This window comes from Brassica napus, chromosome A1 (genome assembly GCF_020379485.1).
Source record: "Brassica napus cultivar Da-Ae chromosome A1, Da-Ae, whole genome shotgun sequence".
NCBI lineage: Eukaryota > Viridiplantae > Streptophyta > Magnoliopsida > Brassicales > Brassicaceae > Brassica > Brassica napus.
Window position 1 is genome coordinate 2,191,455 of NC_063434.1, and position 24,053 is coordinate 2,215,507.

Consider the following 24,053-nt stretch of genomic DNA (forward strand, 5'->3'; position numbering starts at 1 on the left):
TTGTTACCTGCTATGTAAATATTTAGCTGATAGATCTAGAGTTACTTGTTTTCGACAAAGCATAAGGGTATTTTCGTCCGTACAGTGTCAAAAAGTTACTCCTTTTGAGTTATCCATAATTATGAGCATTCAGCAAATTTGGACCTTAATTGGAGATATTCCACACATTGTCTCTTTATAGTTTAATATTAGTTATTTCTTCTTCTTTTTTTAATATCAAAATTTGTAATTATTTCAAAAAATATTTAGAAAAAGGGGAAGCTGCATGAGTAAGCATCTAATTTTGAACCCAAAAAGCATATATTAAAGGTCAATTGCCGTACGAACGTCGTTCTGAATTGATTGCTCTACACATTTAAGCGAGTTTGAAAAAAGATTAAAACATCGTCCCAACTCCATGTCCCAGCTATTTACTTCCAGATTGAGAAATGTGAAGTAGACATTCTAATCTTATATACTAATATACTATCGGGTTTACTATTTCTAGTTGTTTTCGATAATCTTAGTTAGAACCTAATATTAAAAAATAAATCAATTTACTCAATTCTAATTTCATATCTAATTTCAGCTTAATTATTTATCTATTTTTCAAAGTAAGTAACCTTAAATTTTGCATTACCCTTGTTTCTAGACTAAAATAGGTTTCGTTTTTTTTTTCTCTCGATGTCAAGTAACTTAAAAGAAAAAAACTCTCTAAACGGTTAATATTATTAACATATGTAATTACTGTAGATACCTACCCATATTTCATTTGATTGATTTAAAAGCTTTAAATAGGTTCGAAATGTTGGAAAAAACAAGTTTGGAACAAATTTAATGTAAAAAGAAGAGAGAGGGGGACCACCCTTACCATTCAGCAAAGGTTAATAGAAAAGCGACAAGTAGTATACATTTAAGAGCAACAGTATAGTAGTGGCCCTTACTAGTTATCTTATCTTTCTGTAATCATGTTCTTTTCGTAACATTGATGTCTGTAGATAAGATACTGACTGATATAACGAAACTTTTTTTTTTTCATTTCAAATTTAGTTTAGAAATACTAATATTTTTGCAGCAAGGTCTCTTTTGCATGTCAAAGATTCAAACTGCGACAAAGTTAGGGCCACTTACAACAAAGCAAACAAGTACACATTGTTATTCTTGTTCATGTTTGTATCAGAAACCATAGCGAGACCGCATCACATTGCGTACACAATCTCTCCGCTACTGTCGATGTCAAGATCATCCAAGTCGCTCTCTAGATCTTCCTCCATATCCTCATCTATATCCAAGCTTCCTGTTTTTTTTTGTCACCATTGCTGAGAACTCAAAATAAATAATGAAGAGAAAATTGAAAATAGTTTTTTATTTTGTGTTATTTCACTTCACCTGTGAGATAATGGTTTAGACTCTGCATGCCAGCAGGAGGAACAGTTGCTTCTGCAATGATCTGCATGATCTCTTCAATGCTTTGACCTGGTTGATCCGATTCATCAAACTGGCTATTCATTGTGTCATCGTTCATGATATCTACCGGTAGATTCTTAAGAAACCATTCATGGTTCCTTATTTCAGGAATTGATATCCTCTGCAAGAAACAAACAAAGAGAAAAGCTAAACAAAAACACATTCAAAAAAGTGGGTTACAAGGTATCTCTATGCAAATACCTTAGCAGGATCAGCAACGAATATTCTGGAGATCAAGTGGCGACATTCAGGAGATATGTGAACATAATCAGGAATAGCGTACTGAACATTCAGGATTCTCTGAGAAAGCAACAGAACAGAATCTTTAGCTAGCTATATATATATTGGAAGATAAACATTTTTTTGTTACAAATAATAGAAGCCTGAAGGAAGAAAGCTCTCTCACATGGATAGTTTTCCTGAAATTCTTAGGCTCTTCAGGATCTTCAAAAGGATATGCTCCAACAAGCATAACATACAGAGTTACCCCACATGACCAAACATCTGCAACCTGATAAGTTATGATGCATTTGTATAATATATGGTTAGTAGTGGAGTATTTATTTGTATAATATATGGTTAGCATTGGAGGTACCTTGCCATCATATTCTTTCTTTAGCAAAACCTCAGGAGCGATATAAGCAGGGGTTCCAACAGTTGATTTTGGCTGTGAATGTAACACCGAAGACTGAAAAAACGACAAGAGCATATATATACACACACAAAGTTAAAATAATATTTAAAGACATAATCTAACAAAGGGCCACGACTTTACAGAGAAAAGATACCTTGGAATATCCAAAATCACATATCTTTAGACGAGGTGCAGGGCTACCATCAAGTAATGTATTCTCGAGCTTCAAATCTCGGTGACATACTTGCTATAAAATAAAATTGAATCACATATGAGAGCTAGTTAATTTTAATACAGGATCTAAAACAGAGTATTTTCTCATTACCATAGCATGACAGTAACTAACTCCTGAAATGAGTTGCTGGAAGAAAAACCTCGCCTACACGGTAACAAACGATATATTCATTAATCTCAACATGTGAAGAGAAACTCTATACTCAAGGAAACAAACCTCGTCTTCGCTGAAGCGGCCTGCATTGCAGATACGCTCAAAGAGTTCTCCTCCAGCTGCGTATTCCATAACAATGGCCAAATGTGTTGGTGTTAATACGACCTGAAACCAAACAAACATGAGCATTTCATATATGTATATAGGAGACATAAAAACTCTCCTTGTGATTTGATTATAAAGAGAGAGAGTTGAAGACAAACCTCTTTGAATCTTACGATATTTTTTTTTTTTGGTCAAAATGTTAAGATTTATAACCAGTTTTCAATTTTACAGAGTTGTGGAAACCACTTATTACAAGAAAAGAAAGAAACAGCAACATTAGACAGGAGAGAGTGAGAAAGAAAAGAAGATTTGCAGCAGGGAAGGGGCTGGTGGAGGGCGTGAAGACGGTGGAATGGTGGAGAGAAGTCGATCGCGAATCATCCTGTCAACCCGGGACACAGAAGCCTGAACTGGAGATGCGTTGTCCCTGAAGATTCTGAAATTTCTTTCCCGCCAAAGAACATAGGAGATGACCTGCAACAGAAGCTTGAAAACCGATTGTGCAGCAGAGGAGGAAGCCAGCGGGCCTTGGTCCAGCAAAGCGATGCACGAGAGGATAGATACCGGTGGGGCCGTTATAAATGAAGCGCAGAATTTAGTCCAGATCGCAATGGAATAGGGACATTGAAAGAACAGGTGATCATGGGACTCAAGCCCCGTAGAACACAGGACACAACTCAGCGGAACCGTTAATCCCCAAGATAATAAACGATCTCTGGTGGGAAGTCTTCCAAGAATGGCTAGCCATGCAATGAAGGAGCATCTTGGGATTTCCTCCCTGAACCAAATAAGTTTGTGCCATGAAACTGCTTGGGAAGCAACCCTAATTCTGTTCCAAGTAGCTTTTGAAGAAAACTTGGGAACATAATGATCAGCATTGTTCCTCCATACGTATTTATCAGGCCCTCGTGATGCTGAAGGAGGGGGCATAGTTGATAAAACAATTTGCAGGGTTTCTGCTTCCTCTGATCTCGCAGCCGGTAGAGACCACTCCCCATTGACAACGACATCAGCTACGGATGCAGAGCGTCGCACTCGGAGATCTCTTGGTCCCGTTTCTCCTAAGGCCGAGATCAAAGGGCCCAGATCAGACCACCAATCAAACCAGAAGGTTGCCGCCCTCCCATCACCAAGTGCACAACGCAAAAACTCCCTTACCCTATCTCTTATCAAGATCATTCCTCTTACTGTTGGCGAGAGTCGTTGAGAACTCTGCACTTCCCAATAATTTTTCCTTTTAAACACATTCTGCTTCAACCATTCAACCCAAAGAGATGAACCTGTTGCGAAATAATTCCATACCCTTTTGAGTTGGAAGATCTCTTGGAACTCTTCAAGCTTCCTTATCCCAAGGCCGCCTTCACATTTAGGTTTACAAATACTATCCCAGCTTACTCTAGCTCCTTGAGCTGATGTTGTCCTGTTGCCCCATAGGAAAGCAGAGCATAGGGAGTCGACTTTGGCATAGAATCGCTTGGGCAGATCAAAGACGGAACTCCAGAAGTTCACCATACCATAGATGACCGACACCACCATTCTGACTTTCCCTGCAAATGATAAGCACTTCACAGTCCAAGAATTTAGTTTTGAGGTTATTCTTTCCAAGAATGGTTGGAGAGTAGCGAAGCTGATTCTGTTTGGATCAAGCGGCAAACCAAGGTAACGTGTGGGGAACGAGCCCTTCTTGAAGCCGGCCAAGTCACTAATTAATGCAGCTTCCAGCGGATGATACCCTCCAAAGAAGATCTCTGTTTTTGCCGCATTTAATTCCAGCCCCGACCATGATTTGAACAGCGCCATCACTTCTTTGATACCAAAGATAGAATGAACAGATCCGTCGGAGAATGCAAGAAGGTCATCCGCAAACATCAAGTGAGTTACTCTTGGGTTTGAGCATAGTGGGTGAAGACTCACAGATCTCTCATCAACAGCTCTCCCTAGCAGCTTGGACAACACTTCCATGATCATGATAAACAGGTAAGGAGAGATTGAATCACCTTGCCTCAGTCCTTTCTTCCCGGGGAAAAAACCAGCAAGTTCACCATTAATTGCTATAGAGAACCTTGGGGAGGTAATACATTCCTTGATCCAAGTGACAAATAAAGGAGGGAACCCCTGCGCCTCCAAAATCTTCACAACAAAGTCCCAACAGACCGTATCAAAAGCTTTCCTAATGTCGATTTTCAGCATACAACTCTTGGGGCATTGATCAGAATTGTAGCTTCTTATCAGCTCAGTAGCTAAGAGAACATTGTCTCCTAAACTTCGACCTTTAAGGAAAGCAGTTTGGTTTGGACTTACACATAGCTGCAGGATCGGTTTCATCCTATTGGCGATGATCTTCGTGATGAGCTTGTAGACAATGTTACAACAGCTTATCGGTCGGTAGTCCCCTAGCTTGCAGGCTTCTGGAGACTTCGGAATAAGACAAATAGCAGTGGTGTTTAGATCTTTCAACAAGCGTCCATTTCTGAAAAACTCAGCAACTGCAGCAAGAACATCAGTACCAACTGTATCCCAAGAAGCACGCAGAAATTCAACACAATAACCATCTGGACCAGGACTCTTGTTAAGTGGCATAGAGAAGAGAGTGGCCTTTATCTCTGCCTCCTTGACCTCTCTGGTTAAGTACGCCTGGTGAAGGTCTGAGCATCTGAAATCCAGCAAGCTTTGCAGGTCATTCACATTCGCTGGAGAAGTAGACATATCTGTATGCCCCAAAATACTCTGAAAATAGCCTGCTGAGTGAGTTTTGATGCCCAATGCTGTCCCAATAAACTGATCTTCTTCGTCTTTTAGAAAGTGAATGTGATTCCTGTTTACCCTTTGATCGACAGTCTTGTGGTAGAAATTAGTGTTCCTGTCTCCAACATCTGCCCATCTAACCCTTGACCTTTGTCTATAGAATTTGTGTTCTGCTGTCCTTAATTTGTTGAGTTTTTCACGCTCATGGTGTTCCTCTATAGCCGTAGGGCGATTTGGGCTGGTAAGCAGTGCCCTCTGGAGGGTGTCCACTTTCGCACTCTGCTCCTTGACTCTCCTCGAAATACCACTGAAATGCGTCTTGTTGAGTCGTCGCATCTCCTTCTTTAGACATTTCATTGAACGCACCAGCTTGAATTGATTTGATCCAGCGATCATACCAGGCTGCCACGCACTTCTCACTGTCTCGCAGTAGTCAGGATGATCAATCACATGGTGGTAAAATTTGAAGGGCTTACGTATCTGACGCCTGTGAGAAGGGGTTCGGAACAAGCATGGCGCATGGTCCGATTGATCAGGTTCCAAGTATTCCGCGTAAGAGTCCGGAAAAGCATTTCCCCAAGCCTGATTAATAAGCGAGTGGTCAATCTTCTTAGAAATGGGATTATCCTCCTGGTTATTCCACCAGGTGAAGGGTGAGCCTTTTGACTGAGCCTCGAAAATTTCAGCCTCCTGCATTGCTGCGATCATATCATTCACTCCCGAGTCGTCGATAATGGTATGTGGGAACCCCGAATGATTGCTAGTCCTCATTATTTGATTAAAGTCACCTACAATGGCCCAAGGCGAGTGTGCAACCGCAGTGGAGTCATGAAGAAAGACGAGCTCATTCCATAGCGTTCTTCTCTCTTCTACTTCATTGTAACCGTAGATAAACGAGACTGTGAAAGCCACATTCTCTGCCATAATAAAAATTCCACAAGTGACAGCCTGAGCTGAAGTCTCATAGATAAATACAGACACGGACGGATCCCAAACAACAACAATCCTCCCCGCCGCGTGCTGACTATAGTTTCCAAAGTATTTCCAACCAACCGGGATTGCCCTCTCAATCCTTTGTATATTATTTTCTTGAATATGGGTCTCCAAAAATGCTCCAAAAAGTGGCCTATGGATATTAATCCAATTCTTGGTCATATTGTGGCGTCTATCACTATTCAGTCCTCTTACATTCCACGCAAAAAACATCGACATATGGAATTATTGGTGGGGTTTGGCCCTGCGGCCACTCTTCCTGCCGTGAACCAGAAGAAAAGGTGCTTCAGTTTCCTCTGCTGGTGAGTCATGATGACCAGAAGCCGAGGATTGTAGATGTGTATCGCCTGAAGATCTGTTTGCGGGAGGCTCTCCAACATTCACACCCCTCCCATCTAACTCTTCTGAGCCTAAGTTGCTAGCTTCGGGTAGTTCCTTGCTGATTGGCACAGTAGATTCCTCAAGATTGGCACTCAGACTGATCTCTCCTTCCTCTAAGGCCGTGTCGACAGCCCTGTTTTCCTTGGGAGACTGTAAGGTTTTCTTCTTGTCCCTTGCCCGACTAGGCCTAGAGTGCTGCCTCATCCTCTCCTTTTCCACAGAGACACTTCTCTCACGTCTTCGGGAATCTGAAACTTCCATTTTCCTTAACCTACACCTCTCATCAGAGTGTCCATGCTTCCCACATACTGAGCACTTCACTGGAAGCCATGGATAACTCACCGAGATTTCACACTCACGACCATTGGAGAATCCTGAGATGATTTTTGTGGGGAGCTTTTTGGTAAGGTCCACCTTAACATACAACTTAGCAACCTCAAAATTCTCTTTTCTTTCTGTCTCAGGGGCCAGAGAATCCGGTTTACCAATCGCCGTAGCCAGACGACTGAGGCTTTGATTATTGAAAAGGAGGTACGGCACATTCCTCAGCTCTACTGGAACTACCGCTGAAGTTAATGGCGCCTCTTCCGGAGTGAAGTCAGGCGACCAAGGTGCTACAAACATCGGAAAACCTGCTATATTCCAACACGTTCGAGAGAGAAGCCACTCTTTAGCCTTTGGATTTATTACCCGTAGTAAGTAGCATCCTTTTCCTAGGTTATGGACGAATATTCTAGGACCAGACTTTGCCCAGATAGCATTTATCACACCAATGATGCGACCCATTGCAGGGAACTCGCCATGGAATCTAGCGTAGATGAAGTCCTTAAACTCCTCCTTAGCTGCTTCAATATTCTCATCCGGAATGAGGACGAAAGGAACTCCAGTGACATGCTCTGTTGGAGTACCAAGCTCTTCAAGCTGAGTTGAGGCCTTGAGAAGATTTGCGTAATTCTGAGCTGGAGGAGCCGCAAAACCCTCCAAGCGCTTATCCCCACCGATAATGTGAGTATCTCTTTCTTCCCCTGAAGCGGACGCAGAGTCCTGGAGTGCTGCAGAGTTATCTTCCCCCTTTGAAGTTGGGGTATTAGCTTCCATCTCCACTGGAAGATCTGAATCTTCAACACCCGAGGGCATTGCATTGTAGCAGGAATCGGAGCCTGGCGAACCCGGCGACGCGACGGTAGCAGATTTCGGAACCTCCTCTGTCACAAGGGTGACAATTACAGCATCGGCGGAAGATTCGCCGGCGAGAGGGAGGGATTTCTTCTGCGACCTAGCAGCCACCGAGGCCTTGGACATTTTCACAACACCCGAGAGTCGAGCCATCTTCGTGGAGCCTCGAATCGGCGGGCGGTGCTTCTTCTTTTTCTGATTCATGGCAAGAGATGCGAGAGAGAGAAGGGGGGAGGTAAAGAGTTCTCGCCGGAGAGGCGTGGTAAATATTAATTCTTTGCAGAATCTTACGATATTGGGATGTCTTAAGGACCTATGGTTAATTATCTCCCTCTTTACATTTTCATCTATCTGTTAAAAATAATAGAAAAAAAATCAAAGAAATCTCATGACCAATACCAGAACAAAGTAAATGAAGATGATGTAACAACTATGTTGATGATTTTCTATGTTAGCATCAATGATCATTTCATAACCATAACTAACGCTTCATCCATTCACGTAAGCAATCAAACACACAAAGTGAATTTTTTTTAAAAAAAATCAAGAAACCAGAGGAATTGAGAATAAAAACACTAACCTTCTCACCTCTCTCGATGTATTTGACAGCAACAAGCTCGTTACTTAGCTTGTCTCTCATCAATCTTGCAACTCCGAAATTACCGGAGCCAATATCTTTAACGAGCTCGTACCTGTCGCTATCGTGCATGATCGGCAAATCCATTGGCCCACTCACTGCTGGTCGGTCCATGTTTATGTTCCTTTGTCTGTATGTTAGCTCAAAGTTGTTTCAAGTGAAGATTAGAGCAGGTTTCTGGGAGATATCTAACAGAGACTCAGACATTACTAAACTGTACATCTGAAGAAATGAGCTAACCTGACGTGGAGGAATTTGAGCCGTTGAGGTTGAGAAAAGGTAGTAGGTGATGATGATGATGATGAAGTTTATGGGTGTGAGAAAGAGACTTTTGAGACACGTGAAATGTGTAACCAACAACACAAGTGGGTTTCTTGAGATCTTTTTGTTCTTTTGTTTGATCCCTGTCTTTCTTTTATGTTTTTTCAAATTCGAAGATGATTATGAAGAAGAAGAAAGGGTTCGTGATGGTAAACTATGTTTTTCTCTCTATCAGCTCGTTATAAAGCAGCTCTCTGTTCTGTCTAAACCACAGCTTGAAGGAAAGATATAGAGGAGAGAGAGATGAGACAGAGTTTTCACAATTCCTGAATTGTTGGAATGTGATTTGTTAAAAAACATATGGGAGTTTTCAATGACGGAACTACCCTTCTTTCCACTTTGTTAAATATGATAAAAATGATACATTGAACTAAATTTAGCTAATACAAATTTTACACACAAAAAATTTACATAGATTTATTATCTTTTATATCACATCCCTATGATTAAGTACTATAAGAGTGAAAAAATAAAATTATTATAGCAGAATATAGCTTTAATGGTTAAAAATATAATAATAATCTAAACTTTTAAATGAGTATTAAATGAAGAAAAGTGTTACATTTTAATATATTTGTATTGTGTGTTTTTTGTTGAATATGTATCTAGCTAACCAATGAAAAAAAACACAAACTATAGTTTAACAACATAATTAATTTATAGGTTTAGCTGACTATAAGTTTTGTATGAACCTGAAGCTTAGCTGATGAGATAATACATAGTCACATTAACAACCTTATACTAGGATAAGACCTGCGTCTTGCGCAGGGTAAGTTTATTTGTATATATTATCGATAATTTATATATTTGATCATTTTATTTATACATATACAATATTTTTTATTGTTATTATATAATTTATTATCGGATCAATTTTTATTAAAAATTATGGAACAAAATTATAATTAATTTATCATGGGCTGATCGGATTGGACATTAAACAAATTATGACATAAAAACCTTATTTTTTTCATCGAACACATTCTTGAAAAAAATGAACAGTATTGTTTCCACAGTTGAATTATTTTGACTTTTATCTTCCATATGGTTTTGAAAGCTTTCATATCAACCATCGAATTGATACATATCATTTTTATATTTTTAGTCATATACTTAAGGAAAACTTACATTTTTGTAATTTAAAGTCGTTTTAAAAAATTCAAAATATAACATATAAGAAAAAGTCTAACATATAAGAAAAATATAACATATAAGGTGTCATCATTTTTGTATTTTAAAAGTTGTTTTTAAAAAATATATATAACATATAAAGTTTCCTCATTTTTGTAATTTAAAGTCATTTTAAAAAATCAAAAATATAACATATAAGAAAAAATTTATTTTTTATTATATGGTTAATGTGATTGTTTTTTTAATAATATAAAATAAAACAAAAGTGAAGAAGAATGCAAAAATTGTTATCAAATCTTTATTATTCATAATAATTAATTGTCATATATATGTAAATCATATTAGGTTTTCGTAGCTTTTATTTAAGGAAAGAATACACACTTCTTACATTTTAAGTTAATATAATGTTCTTTAGTGGACATTAAACAAATTATGACATAAAAACCTTATTTTTTCATCGAACACATTCTTGAAAAAAGTGAACAGTATTGTTTCCACAGTTGAATTATTTTGACTTTTATCTTCCATATGGTTTTAAAAGCTTTCAGATCAACCATCGAATTGATACATGTCATTTTAATGTTTTTAATCATATACTTAAGAAAAACTTACATTTTTGTAATTTAAAGTCGTTTTAAAAAATTCAAAATATAACATATAAGAAAAAATCTAACATATAAGAAAAATATAACATATAAGGTGTCCCCATTTTTGTACTTTAAAGCCGTTTAAAAAAAATATAACATATAATGTTTCCTCATTTTTGTAATTTAAAGTCATTTTAAAAAATTCAAAATATAAGATATAAGAAAAAATCTATTTATTTTATTATATGGTTAATGTGATTGTTTAATTTTTTAAATAATATAAAATTAAACAAAAATGAAGAAGGATGCAAAAATTGTTATCAAATCTTTATTATTCATAATCATTAATTGCATTATATATGTAAATCATATTAGGTAATTCCGTAGCTTTTATTTAAGGAAAGAATATATACTTCTTATATTTTATGTTAATATAATGTTCTATAGTGTTATATAATTATGGAAAAACGGGACAACTTTAGATTGAACTATACTTTATATTAGGTGCTCTAGAATTCTTAGAAAATAGATTTAGAAGGCATTTAGATGTGCCACATAAGCAAGGGGTCTTTTTTAATTAATACAAAATTGAGGTTACATCTTTTAAAATGCTTCTGAATTAATATATAGGGGATAATCATAGACAGCTATCCCCAATGCTTTTTTTTGTTTCTTGGACATTTCCCAATGTATTCTGAGGTCAATATGTCCCCAAATGTATTTTAATCTAAATATAGAAAAGGCTTTCCTCTTTGGTATATAAAAAGTATTTTTGCATTAAAAAGAAGAAAATAAAATAATAAAGGTTGCCACATTTGTCGAGATATTGTTGGCTAATTTGTCCGATCTACACCTAAAAGTAGAAGCCGATAGAGATGCATTCATCATAGGCCCATTCCCCCCTAATATTATAAAGTGTGAATGGGTCTCCACATGACGCAATTATTTATTTTAATCTTATAAAAATATATTTCCGTACATAATATTCCGAATACACTCTTCTAGAGAGGTGAAGGTTGGTGACAGCAGAGAAGAGACTTTAACAAAACAAAAAAAAGTAGAGCACATAAAAGAAGTGTTCATAAGACTCGGAGTTGTTTAAAGTTTCACATTTTACTACATGATCAGCTATTCAGACAATACAATCGACGCAAAAGCTTTGGCTTACCCAAAAGCTGAACTCAATGCACACCGTTAATGGGAATTTGCTTCAAAAATGGATCATAAGAAAGTGCAGAAACGATTGGTACCAAACCTCGTCAAATCGTAGTTTGCATGAATGTAGCGATGGGGAAGATTGGCCTTAGCTATTGTAGTTATCAAGACCAAGGTCTCTCAGTGCATCAGTTGCAGAGGCTCTGCATATCTCATTGTTTGCCTTAGCATTCCTTATCAGCTTCTCAATTCCATTGGCAAGCAGAATTTTTCTGTAATTGAACATAAGCTTATCTGATCAGAATTTGTGCGATATGTGTATATTGTTGAGATGAGAGAAAAAAATTGGAAAGAGATCTTTTTACCTGTTCTCTGCATTTCTCACAGCAATGTTTCGTATCATGTTGCAAGCGTTTCTCTGCATTTGAGCCGCTGCTGGGAACCTCTTCATAGCTTGGATCGCCAGATCACCAGCTCCAGCTTCTATAGCACTGGCTGCGTGGTCTGGTGATCTCAGACAGATTATAGAGATTATCGACATGACCTGAACAAAGCGGTATATGTCAACCACAAGGATTATGCACTCAGACCCTAGTGTACTAGTTACAGAAAATAAACTCTTCACTCGACATAACGTTCTTATCTATTCTAGTGTAACACTGCCATAGACCTGACCCGTAGTCAGTAGTCACAACAGGAATGTCGTAAGAGGGTTTTCTTTTGGTTTACTTACCTCTTGTATGACTAGAGGATCGTCCGAGAATCTTTGTGCGAGTTTGATTAACTTGTCTACACCCCGCTTCTCAACTATAGTGCTCTTGTTAGAGTCGCTTCCTGCCAACTAGAGATTCAAGTACACATTTAGACAAACAGTTCTCACGCGTGCTTACAATAATAATCTACATCAGTAATTCTAGACTCTGGAAAATGAAAAATTCGAAAACATGCATTAATCACTCCTCCGTTACTGGGAAAACGTTAACATACGCTACTGTCTAATAGAGGTAGCAAAAACTTAAAACTCTGAAATTTAAAGCAGAACTATCAACAATTAAAAGACATTCAATACTATAGAGGTAGCTTTCATGACTAAGAACAACTGAAGGCGTTCAAGACTACATAGACAGGTTGCAGAACAGTTTAGAAGCTACACACCTTGGACAACAATGAACAGCACGTCTTCGCAGCAGTATTGTTGCCTTGTTCACCGCTATCATCAATACACCTAAGAAGTGTGTCTATTCCACCACTTTCAGCAATAGATTTACATATTTCATCCTGTTTACAGAAAAATAAATGTGCGTAAGGTGTTACAACAAGAAACAAAAAGAGGAATATACAATAACTAACCAGTTAAACGTTATGAAAGAGAGATTTGTACTAGCATAAAACTTACGTTTACAGCAATTGATTTTAACGCAATACTTGCTGATACCAAGCTATCCGAGCCAATCCCTTCCTGTAATGCTTCCGTGAGGGCTTTTGCAATCCCTAATTTGGCAAAAGTCCGTGCATAACCATAAACCTAAAAACATATGAAAGCAAGAAGGTGAAATGACTTTCTAGTTGTTGTATATGTGCTTTTAACACGTGAGTATGAATCCTACTTACTTGGGAAGCAACAACACGGTTGTCATCTGGCGTCAAAAGAACACGAATAGCATCATACAAAGCTCTAATGGTAACTTTACTCTCACGATTCAGCACTTTCAGAATAAGCTCATCGACTTTCAGCTCCATGAATATCTCCTTCACAACTTCGTTACCAGTCGCCGCAGCAGCAACAACAGCAAAACCAGCATCTAACGAATCAGAATCAAAGCCGGAATCTCTTATAAGATCCACAACAATCCTCGGTCCAGAAGCATTCCTAAACGCCTCCGTGCTCTGAATATCTGCAATTAGATAAGTCACATGATCAACAAAAAAGGGAATAAACACTAATTCAAGAACCTTAATCATACCATGGATCAATACAGCCAAAGCTTTCAAGCACGGCACAACAATGGCGTTACTCCTAGAGTCTATCTTGATTTTGGAGCAAATCGAGCAAGTTAGCTCCACGGCACCATGCTTCGTAGCAATCGCCACGTTTCCTGACTCTTGGCCGCTACAAAGCTCGTTGAGCTTGACTAACAAACTCGAAATCTCATCAAATTCATCATCGAGCTCTTTGAGTCTATCTAAACAAGCAATCACTGGATTGTCCTTGACGCTACTCTCTCCTGGAACACAAGTGATGATCCCTATAGCACACAAAAGGATAACAAAAGAAGGAATCATTTCCTCCTCTAAGCATGAGTATAGATCCAGCTCAAGAGAGTAAGGGAAGTGAAAGCGAAAAGAGGTTACGGACCGGAGAGATCGACGCCTTGGAGCTTGAGTGTGTAGAGAGCGTCTTCGAGAGCTTCGGAAGGTTCCATTCCTAGATCTTCCACGTTTTCCCTTACGAGATCGTCGAATGCCTCCTGAGATATCGCACGAGTAGCCATTCTACCTTGCTCCGCCGTTTTACGATTCGTCGGATGATATATAAAATCGCCGTTAAAATGGATCGGAGAAAAAGATTGGATTCAAAATTGTGTTTGGGAGTAGAAAGGGTGTTGTGATAAAACGGCGCCGTTATGTATAGCATCTGCGTTACATTCTCGAGATTCCAGACGACGACGTTTAGTCGTCATAGCTGGGATAAACGGCATCGTTTGTAGCATCTCGAGATTCCACACGACGACGTTTAAGCGTCACAGTTGGGATAAACGACGTCGTTTGTAGCATTTGCGTTAGATCGCCTCGAGAATCTCGAGAAGACGACGTTTTAACCGTCAATACAATACTGTTTATTTTTTAATCTTTGTATTGTTTGATAATAGACGAATATACTCAATATGATTTTGCTTATGGACAGTAAAACTGCACAAAACCAACGGTTTTCTATGATCTACCAAACCTATCAACAATGAACAAACGTTTGCTTTCTTCTTCACATGTTAATAATACAACTCATTAGTCTGTTAAAGCTTCCCTTTGGCCTCATTCTGGTTCAAGTTCTGCAGCTGCAACATGCCTAACCCGTTGAGCAAGACGTCTCCTCCTATATACCCCCACCAAGCGCAGAATCAGAATCATTGCTATAGCACTGAACTCGAACACCGTCACTATTCTGAACCCTCCTGTACAAAACGGTGAACATCAGTCTTTTAGAAAAAGGGTTTGGACTCACAAGAACTTCGATTCTAATCACATCAATCTCAAATGATTCTTGCAGAGGCATAGGCCAGGAGAATCTCAATCTTGTGAGGCAACTTACCCGTTGGGATGAAATTAAACTCGGTGGCAGTGTAAAGGGTACTCATCAACATCTGCAACACAGAAACAAACTTAGTTTCTCTTCCTTCTATAGTAGAATAGATACAAAGCTGTTACTCCTACGATAATCACAGAGCATAGAACTACCACCGAGATGGAAACTATGGCTCAAAACGTTCTTAACTGCAAAGATGCGAACTTCGTTAAAATGCAGGTTGGTAGTATCCGGATCCATAATGTGCCACACCATTCTCTTCATTAACAAAGGCAGCTCCTGCACTTTCTGAAACATTTTGAACGATGATGGTTTTTGTCAAAGCCAAAGCACTCATGAGAATATGAATCAAATCCATTAATTACCTGAAGAAAGCCAGTTAAACCTCCAACAAAGAGACGGTTATACCTACGGATCTTAGCAAGAACCTCCTTCACCTCCGGCTCTTGGCGCTGTTGCAAGGACGCTTCCGGAGAGAGCTTGGTGATGTGACGAACACACATGGGACACTTGCAAGGCCTTGATACCGCAGCGTAGTTCCAGTACTGCAAGATGCAGCTTCCTATATGTAACACCACAACACTAATAAACGAAATTGGACTCAGAAAATTTTATTAAGGAAGGAGTTAAAGATCGAGCAATTACCGCAATACCAATGGCCACAATCACCTCGACACGGAACCGTGAAGGAGCCGAAGCAGATCGGGCAGCAATCATCCTCTGGAGGCGTCTCGCTCTGTGTCTTCTTCCTCTCCTCCGTCGTTACGGCTCCGTCAGCGAGCACGACGGCGTTTGACGCCTCCTCCGGCTCGCTAAGGCCATGAGTTTCCGTCGCCGCGGCGTTTACCTCGTCGGTTTTCACCTCCATTCTCTATCTCTCTCCGTTTCGTCGCGTTCTTGGAAGATTCTTGTTTTACGAAATGAGTAAATTAGATTGAATTTTCAACAGCTTATTATGAGATGAAAATTTCAAAGCGTGTTCGGATGCAAATGACTGATTTACCCTCGGTATTTTCGGTAAGATAAAGGTAAGTTAGAATGTCAGATTCATTCAAGTATGATTTTAATACAAGTGGTTAATTTAGGTAAATTAATCTAAGTAGACCCAAATCAGATTAAGTAACATACCAAATGTGATTAATTTGGTTAAATTAATCTAGCTAGACCCAAATCAAATTAAGGAATATACCACTTTAAACCTTACACACTGAATTTTAAGAAAAATCATTTTTCTTTCTCAAAATAAAGACAGTAAATTGAAATAAAAAAGTTATTCCATAGTTGTTTGGATTAAGCTCTTAAATTTCTTGTGGCATTGATTTTTTTGTTACATGAGGTAGCTAGCAGGGAGAGTTATGTATTCTTCAGACATAACTTTGCACATTGCATAGAAAGATTCAGATCTTTGAAAGCATCACGGCAAGATGCTCATCTGATACCTCAATCTCGCTGTATGCACCCAAAGAAAAAGCCAGCCTCGCAGCCAATTGATGCTTACACTTTGCCAAAAGCAATAAGTAGAAAAAAGTCAGTAGCAGTACTAAAATTCAAACCTCTGATGATTAAGAATCTTACACATTGTTGCTCTCCTCTGCTAACAACATCATAGAAGAAAGAATAGCATCCACAGTAATCTCCCGGGAAGCAGAGATACTCTTCCCTCTTTTGAGATTCTCCAACAACCTGTAAAACAACACAAACAAACAAATAAACCAATGTTCTTAGACATCGAGTCAATGTTGATTGTGTGAAGAAGACCTGAAAGATGGATCTTCCACTGGGTAAGCCAGAGATTTTCTTGACGCCTCTCTTGTCGATTATTCTGGTCGCTTTCTCAAGGTTCTTACCAAACAACAAATGCAAGCTGAGTTTCCAGACAATACACTTTAATGTTCCATCTCAAAATCCCCATTACATTTTTTTAAAGGCTTTGATAAGTTTAAGAGTTATGTTTTACACTAAAACTCTAACCGGTATCCACTATACAAAAGACTGAGCTAAATCAATACAAAATTACACAATAACCAGACTTAAATAATATATAAGTCATTTATCAAGAATAAGAGGGAACTGGAAACAGGAGAACTGACACTGAGAGCTGTTCTTCAGTTACTGCCAAAAAAAAAAAAAAAAAATCAAGGAAAAAGATCTCGTAAACGAGAGAAGGAAAGAGAGAAGAAGAAGAAGTAAAAAATGACGGATCATGATGGTGAAATACCTGAGCCTGTAGATTCGATGTTCGACCAGACGGTGTCTGCAACCAAAAGAGTGACGCTCATTTTTCCTCGGGAGAGTGACGCAGACGATTCAAGATTGAGCTTACTCAAACCGTTTCCATTTGCATCATCGGGTATATTTGGTTTGGTTCAGTTTGTTTGAGTGTTGAAATATTGATTGTCCAATTAGTCCGGTTTGTGTCAACAATTTAAGCTTTCGGTTTGTTCGGTTTACAAAATGAAAATTACAGGCTTGGTTCGATAAATATGTTGAATTCTTGATCTATAGTTCCAATTTTCCTTTAAAAGAATGTATATGTTTGATTATTTGTGAATTAATCTGCTTCATGGGTCGTCTCATTTACGGTTTCTCGTTGCTGCTACTATCATCTAATAATCAACCAATACTGAGACAAAATAAGGAGTAAACTGCAAGATTAAATCATAACCAAATTGAAGTAGAACCAAGATTTTTGATAAAAGTTCAGATGTCAAACGACAGAATCATAAAACATTTATAAGATCCAGTACAACATAAAAATCTCAAAATCTTTTAGAAAAAAAAAACAAACGACTTCAACTGCATAAGCAACTCCAGATTCTTTAACGGTACTGCAAAAAAATGAAACAAGATAAATGTTAGTTATGTTTGCAATGAAAGACACGAGCAACATAAGGAGACGAGAGTAACTCATGTTGTATAACATTTAACATATTTTTTACCTTGATGAATCCGATTTCCTTGGCGTTGCTACGGAAGCACTGTCTACAGCAGTTAAGTCCATACTTCCTGATTAGCCCGTGCGAGTTTCCGCACACACGGCTACACAAACCAAAGCCTATTTAATTAGACTTCTCAATATCATCAAACACAAACTATAACTACAAAACGAGGTTACTGCTACAACGCCCGTAATAGAATCCTAAACAGTAATATAACTAAGTCTGAAACGAAACATGTGTCACATAACTATCAGCATTAGAAGCTAAAATTCAAAACCAGTTCGCAGCTAAGACAGTCAGACTAGACAAACACGAATCAACAAATAGATACGAGCCTCTTTATTTCTTCAGAACTAAAACAGATCGAAGAAACAATACAAAATGAGAGAGGAGACGAAAAGGTCGTTCTTACCAGGTGCGGGAACCAGGCCCGTACTTCTTAGGGTGAGAGTTCCAGATCGCAGCGAAACCCATGGTTTTCAAATGCTCAAGGCGTTAGAAGCTAGGAGACGAAAATGAACGGCGTGAAAACACTCGAAAACCCTAAATTTCGTAGGCGACGGAACACACATAATCGACTTATATAAGTGCGAATGGACCTCAATTCCCCCATTTAGGTTAAAAGATGGGCCTAGTTGTCAGGCCCAGTATCAAATTAATAAGAAGGTTATAAAATACATATTGTCCAAGAGTTTTAGTCATGGCAATTAGCACCGAAGTCCGCAGTCCAAATCCGCTCGATTCTAAAAAATACCGGGCTTGAGTTTAGTTTAATAAACCCAAAAATAAATCGGGTCTTTCGAACTAAGTCTATTTGAGTTTTGGTTATTTTGGGTTTAAGCCTGTTTAGGCTACAACCGGTCCGAAAACCCGAAAATTTATATTTTAGTTTAAATATTATCATTCATGCAATCAAAATCATTATTAGTATTGATATATTATTTTAATATTTTTGATCCAAACTCTAATAAAACAAATATGAAAGTTGGTAATGCAGCTTATTGTTTGTTTATTACAAATGTCACATTTAAAATTTGTCAATGTACCTTCTTCTTTTATAACATGTTTTTTTCAACATACAAAGTCTGAAACGTTCGACCATGTTTATCGTAAAAAAATAAAAATTTCTTATATATTTAATTTTAATTTATATTTGATTATTTCAATCTTATTAAATTTGGTTATTTTATAATATGTTTTAAAGCATATGAAAAAGTAAAACGTAAATATATAGAAAAAGTAAACATTTTTAATAAAGAAGAAAAGTTTAAACTCATTTAATATTTTAAAACATAAAGTTGAAACTGATTTTTTTATGAAAATTCACATGTATTAAAACAATAGAGGTGACAATGACAAATTATTTTTGATAAATCCAAAAACCCCGAAAAATCTTATAGTCCTATAAGGACTGGGCCGGGCTTTGAATTTTAAGCTTAAATTATTTTCGGACCAGACATGACTCAAATATTTACGGGCAACACCCCTTCTTTTAGTAGATATGAACTATTTTCTATTTAAACGGCATAACAAATCTAACGAGATCTTTGGGGAAGGGGGGGGGATAGTACAACATGATTATTGGAGGATTCTTAAAGTAGAGTTCTTAGTGGAATATAAGAACATGTCTCTTAACTTTTAATTAAAAAAAATTAAGAACTGGCTCTTAAATAAGAGTTTTAAGAGCCGGTTCTTAGCTTTTTTAGTTAAAAATTAAGAGACGGGTTCTTATATTCCGGTAAAAATCCCACCCAAAGAACTTTCCAATAATCATGCTCTTAGTAGTAGCAACGATTATTGTCGTCCTTAGTTTTCTAATAAAACATAAAACATTGTTTTATTTTTGTCTAAGCAAATAGTGATTTAGTTCTTAAGAGAATTTGTTGCCAGAAAAATGGGTTCTTACAAGAATTTAAACTCAGACCAACGAATTTACATTTTATCCTAAATCTTTTTTTCTCACTAAACTACTATTGTTTGATTTAGGGAAAATCCGTTTATAAGAAATAGAGGGAAGCAATAGAGAAAGAGATGCATGTTTCATCCTCCATCTCCATTAGGGGTGCGATGAAGCTAGCTAGTATCGCGAAACCCAAAAAATGTAAATATATTAGAGGCTAGTCTCCAATAGCGGAGACAGTAAATTCTTTTACATGGATCAGTTTAATAACAAATGGCAATTTATAAAAATCAATAAGCTAAATATCTCAGATTTTCTTATAAAACAAAAAGAATTTTTATTTTCATATGGATCATATCACCATTCTGATACTATGCTAGCTCCGCCACTGGTAGTGTCTGATGATTCTCTTTCTTTGGAATTATAGAACCACTAAGTCCTCACAAATTCATTTCCTGTTCAAAAGCATCATACATGTTAGAATAATTGTATTAAGTGAGTAAATTTAAACATGATAAAATGTCATTCATTTTGGTTAAAGTTGAGTTATATTCGCATAATGAGATCCATTGAAACAAGTGTGTATTTTGTGATATAAAGATCAAAATATTTGTTAAATATTCCTTCTATTAGCTCAAATTAATAATAGACCCTACTTACATTATCGCCTGAACTAAATGTAAAAAATTCTAAAATAAGAAATATATAGGTTTATCAAGGCTAAGTGTTTGCCAAATGTTAATGGACGAGGATCGAGTAGCTAAATCGACAAGGTTTAGAAAACCAGTGTATACAAAGTTACATATATAAACTCCAAAATAATTTATATAGCCCTCGTACGTACGTTTTTATCAACTTGTTGTTTGCATAGGGCCTAAACATGGGTATTTTTTCCCTAGCTAAAATAAATCTTATGCAATTCCTTATGTATAATGGTGCAATGTGATTGTTCATTAAGTATTCTAATAAAATAAATAAAAACTTGCTCAATCAAAAAATGTATCTAGAACAATACAAAAGGTTTAAATTCAGTACCACTGTTAAAAACTGTTATTTGCTAATACTTGTTTCCAAAAATGCTACTGTATCCAAAATTGAGCGTCATCCATTGTAAAAATAATCACAAAATATTAATAAGATACTAATCTTCAAATAAAACCATATAGTGTGGGGTACATTTCAGTATAGTTGTCAAATTATTTCTGATTGGTATTCTATGCGATTAGAAATCTTAAAAACTTGTAAAAAACTGTCAAAGTATTAGAAGAAGTTAATTAAGAAAACGACAGAAAAAAATATATACCGTGCCTTTTCATAAATATATATATATATATTGGGTAATAACCAGGCAATAGTGACATCTGGTGTCAAATGATAAAAAAAAGAAATATTAGTAGTGTATAACTGTTACCTCTATACAAATGATTTTTATAACCTGTGCATAGTTTTGCTTAAGTCTCCAACCACAAGGAGATGGAAACTGAAAATGACTTTTCCCGTTCTCCATTTTGTAGTTCGATTTTTTTTTGTCGAATATATCATTCAATTAAAACACACAGAGTTTTCTCCTTAGCTGTTAGCATAAAAAATCATAATTAAATACATATATTTTATATATATTAAACCAAAGTCAATTATAATTTAATAGGAGATGAAAATCCAAAGTCAATTTCTATCGTTTAACAAGTTACAAAAACACCATGCCAGTATATAGAATAAGTTGATGATGAATATCCACTGCAAAACCATATATTTTGTAAGATGCTGTTTAATGTATTTTCTAAAGTTAATATGAACCATGTCGTTGTAAGCAAAATTCTTATATACTAGAAAATACATTATCTTACCGACTATTCATTCAATAGGATTGGCATAAAACTTTGGACAAAGGTTATGAACACAATCAGTTTAAAAAAAAAGGTTATGAACACTTGATCAGCTTTCGAAGATGTGACTAGACATGGACGATTGGATCCCAGTTCGGGCCATTAAACGAAAAGCATAAAAACGTACTTAACTATATATAAATTACAGGTATATTAACTACAAAAAAAAAATCATAATAGACCCTCGTCTGGTCTTTGATTTGATCAAAAAAATTCTAATGTATATATCATTTCTTATATCCGTTGAATAAATCAAGTGTTATTTGTTGCCTGTAGACTATATTGTTATCGTTCCTTTTTTTGTCCTACATCAATCAATGCACCAAACGTCGAAGTATAATAAAAAGAAGTGACGAATGCACGAGGCGGACGCAAACCGTAACAAAAGTTCTAATGCGATATTAAAGATTCTGATAATAATCGTATACTTAAGTATAAACAAATCAAGAAGCCATAGAAAAAGAAGAGGAGCAAAAAACTTTTATTATTAGATGGTCTTATAATGCCAATAATTATATATAGATAAGCAAATAAAAATATTCTCTTCACCAACCAATCGTCAGCCAAATCAAATTAAAAAAGGTACATCAAATAATTGCTTTTTTTTTATAATATGCTAAACACTTAAACAGAGATATATGTTTTACATATACTATTATATATTTTTTTTAAAGCGAGTAGGACGAGCGTTGGTATTTACCAGCTATATGTTTTTCAGCGCCACTTTTTATAACTGTAAGATCAGCTGAAAGAGACATCTTCTTGTTAATAGACCTCATGCATTTACCTGGGTAATGTTTTCACACAATAGTAGATTCTGCTTGAGGAAAAAATATAATTTGTTTTGCCTTTTATTTTATGTTTTTGAACTATTATTTCGACTAGGTTTAAGTTATAAATATTGAGCTTAGTTAAAAAACAAAGTTATATAAATATTATGGTTAGGACCAAATGTCAAATCGAAAAACACAGCTGCGAACTGTTCGTAGTTCTGTCCTTTTCCCATGTCGAGTTAACATATGTGATTTCTGATTATTAGGTTGAGTTTATCATTTTTCTAGTATATGCGTGTGGTTTACGTCTACGTCTCTATTTTAAGTGCATAAAGTATAAACACATACTATAATATAATGAACAATGATGCTGAGGAATATCCGACACACGTTGCAGCTTGATCCCTAATTCTGTTTGGTAGGATTCCTTACATTTACCTTATCATCGCAAATTATTAACTTTTTTTCTATAAATAAAAATATTAACCGGCGACATGACACCATCTTCAGCAAAATAATGTTGATCTCACCTGTAGTATAATAAAAAGGACCTAAATTTTTTAATTTTCAACATATATATTTACATTATGAGAACTTTGACCCAACACTCCAACAGTAGAAACGATAATAGTAGAAAATAAAACGAAACGCATAATTTACAGTCGTTCACCATATGTAGCTCATACTCACCCTATGTTTTGGGAATATAAATAACATGATAAGATCTGATCAATAATTAATCATCACAAATTTACAATAGACACATATGTCATCACGCCCTTTCTGATGCATATTTGATAAAACAGTGAACAAGTATAAATAAATCCGAAGTCCGAACCAAAGGATGTCACATAAGGTGAGATTATGGACTCTTGAAAAAAGTCGGGTATGTATTGAAATCTAAGGGATTCATAGTGAAAACCTGATTCCTCAATTCACTTTGTAACTTTTGGTTTAATAGTATATCACATGAGTTGGCTCACGTTTAAATATCTCTCATGAGAATATGTACTTTACTTTACTATTTAAGAGAGAAATGCCCGATTCAATCCGATAATTAACTCTGTAAAATAATCACTAAAACTTCTTGAGTATTGGAAAAGACGAAACTTTGAGGATCGAGTTTATATTTTCATTCCTGTATCGGTTTCTAGAATAATATCTATAGAATAATAGTACTAAATACAAAAAAAACTAGGTATAATATTACAAATATCGTCCATGCTAACTGAAACGACAATATTATGAAGAATAAAAAGTGTTCGTTTGGCGCTTTTAAAAAATCTCAAAGAGGCATCAAATTGCCAGCTATCTACCCAACAAAGAATATATAAGATTAATCTATAAATCATAATAATACTCGTCTGATTTGCGATACTGTTTGGTCGTGCGTGCAAGCATTGGTATTTTCCCATTAAAATATCGTAAAATTTGTAAATAGTTCAAGCAATATAATTTTATTTTAATCAGATTTGATTACAAATTGGGTCTTTCAAGCTGTGCACAGCTTTTATTCTACTGAATATCCATAATAAAATAGATAAGTTTGGGAGTG

At 36.4% G+C, this 24,053-nt stretch overlaps 4 protein-coding genes across 6 annotated transcripts; all 4 read right to left on the bottom strand.

Annotated features, from left to right (window-relative positions):
- Positions 1-11,478: 11,478 nt before the first annotated feature.
- Positions 11,479-14,318, bottom strand: LOC106446149 (armadillo repeat-containing protein 6-like). The gene is made up of 8 exons (XM_013887836.3): positions 14,056-14,318; positions 13,664-13,945; positions 13,311-13,594; positions 13,096-13,224; positions 12,855-12,977; positions 12,433-12,540; positions 12,065-12,243; positions 11,479-11,971 (listed from the first exon to the last, which is right to left on the bottom strand). Exons 1-8 carry the CDS (start codon positions 14,189-14,191, stop codon positions 11,848-11,850), a joined length of 1,365 nt encoding a protein of 454 aa, XP_013743290.1. The 5' UTR covers positions 14,192-14,318; the 3' UTR covers positions 11,479-11,847.
- Positions 14,319-14,576: 258 nt separating this feature from the next.
- LOC106376004 (E3 ubiquitin-protein ligase RNF170-like) lies at positions 14,577-15,940 on the bottom strand. 3 transcript variants are annotated; one of them, XM_013816059.3, is made up of 5 exons: positions 15,646-15,940; positions 15,366-15,562; positions 15,153-15,288; positions 15,007-15,058; positions 14,577-14,869 (listed from the first exon to the last, which is right to left on the bottom strand). In XM_013816059.3, the coding sequence occupies exons 1-4, from the start codon at positions 15,866-15,868 to the stop codon at positions 15,021-15,023; spliced, it is 594 nt and encodes a 197-aa protein (XP_013671513.1). In that variant the 5' UTR covers positions 15,869-15,940; the 3' UTR covers positions 14,577-14,869; positions 15,007-15,020. The 3 variants fall into 3 exon arrangements, with proteins under 3 accessions (XP_013671513.1, XP_013671505.1, XP_013671497.1); XM_013816051.3 differs by having other exon boundaries at positions 15,190-15,279; positions 15,646-15,939; XM_013816043.3 differs by having other exon boundaries at positions 15,190-15,288; positions 15,646-15,938.
- A 236-nt stretch (positions 15,941-16,176) lies between these two features.
- LOC106356205 (zinc finger SWIM domain-containing protein 7-like) lies at positions 16,177-17,358 on the bottom strand. Its single transcript, XM_013796002.3, has 5 exons — positions 17,219-17,358; positions 17,091-17,112; positions 16,759-16,864; positions 16,576-16,683; positions 16,177-16,499 (listed from the first exon to the last, which is right to left on the bottom strand). Exons 1-5 carry the CDS (start codon positions 17,277-17,279, stop codon positions 16,398-16,400), a joined length of 399 nt encoding a protein of 132 aa, XP_013651456.2. The 5' UTR covers positions 17,280-17,358; the 3' UTR covers positions 16,177-16,397.
- A 311-nt stretch (positions 17,359-17,669) lies between these two features.
- LOC106370844 (40S ribosomal protein S29) lies at positions 17,670-18,539 on the bottom strand. The gene is made up of 3 exons (XM_013810831.3): positions 18,352-18,539; positions 17,940-18,039; positions 17,670-17,828 (listed from the first exon to the last, which is right to left on the bottom strand). The coding sequence occupies exons 1-3, from the start codon at positions 18,411-18,413 to the stop codon at positions 17,820-17,822; spliced, it is 171 nt and encodes a 56-aa protein (XP_013666285.1). The 5' UTR covers positions 18,414-18,539; the 3' UTR covers positions 17,670-17,819.
- Positions 18,540-24,053: the final 5,514 nt, after the last annotated feature.

What these genes read in the sequence shown, in the direction of transcription:
- LOC106446149 (XM_013887836.3), bottom strand. Translation starts at nt 14,191, where the DNA reads ATGGCTACTCGTGCGATATCTCAGGAGGCATTCGACGATCTCGTAAGG. An exon ending in ATCCTCTAGTCATACAAGAG is followed by an intron (nt 12,244 to 12,432) that starts GTAAGTAAACCA and finishes CGCTTTGTTCAG; the next exon opens with GTCATGTCGATAATCTCTAT. An exon ending in GTGAGAAATGCAGAGAACAG is followed by an intron (nt 11,972 to 12,064) that starts GTAAAAAGATCT and finishes GTTCAATTACAG; the next exon opens with AAAAATTCTGCTTGCCAATG.
- LOC106376004 (XM_013816043.3), bottom strand. Translation starts at nt 15,868, where the DNA reads ATGGAGGTGAAAACCGACGAGGTAAACGCCGCGGCGACGGAAACTCAT. An exon ending in TTGTGGCCATTGGTATTGCG is followed by an intron (nt 15,563 to 15,645) that starts GTAATTGCTCGA and finishes TGTTACATATAG; the next exon opens with GAAGCTGCATCTTGCAGTAC. An exon ending in GTTTAACTGGCTTTCTTCAG is followed by an intron (nt 15,289 to 15,365) that starts GTAATTAATGGA and finishes AAAATGTTTCAG; the next exon opens with AAAGTGCAGGAGCTGCCTTT.
- LOC106356205 (XM_013796002.3), bottom strand. Translation starts at nt 17,279, where the DNA reads ATGAGCGTCACTCTTTTGGTTGCAGACACCGTCTGGTCGAACATCGAA. An exon ending in CATCGAATCTACAGGCTCAG is followed by an intron (nt 17,113 to 17,218) that starts GTATTTCACCAT and finishes TTTTTTTGGCAG; the next exon opens with TAACTGAAGAACAGCTCTCA. An exon ending in ACTGAAGAACAGCTCTCAGT is followed by an intron (nt 16,865 to 17,090) that starts GTCAGTTCTCCT and finishes CTGGAAACTCAG; the next exon opens with CTTGCATTTGTTGTTTGGTA.
- LOC106370844 (XM_013810831.3), bottom strand. Translation starts at nt 18,413, where the DNA reads ATGGGTTTCGCTGCGATCTGGAACTCTCACCCTAAGAAGTACGGGCCT. An exon ending in GGGCCTGGTTCCCGCACCTG is followed by an intron (nt 18,040 to 18,351) that starts GTAAGAACGACC and finishes TGGTTTGTGTAG; the next exon opens with CCGTGTGTGCGGAAACTCGC.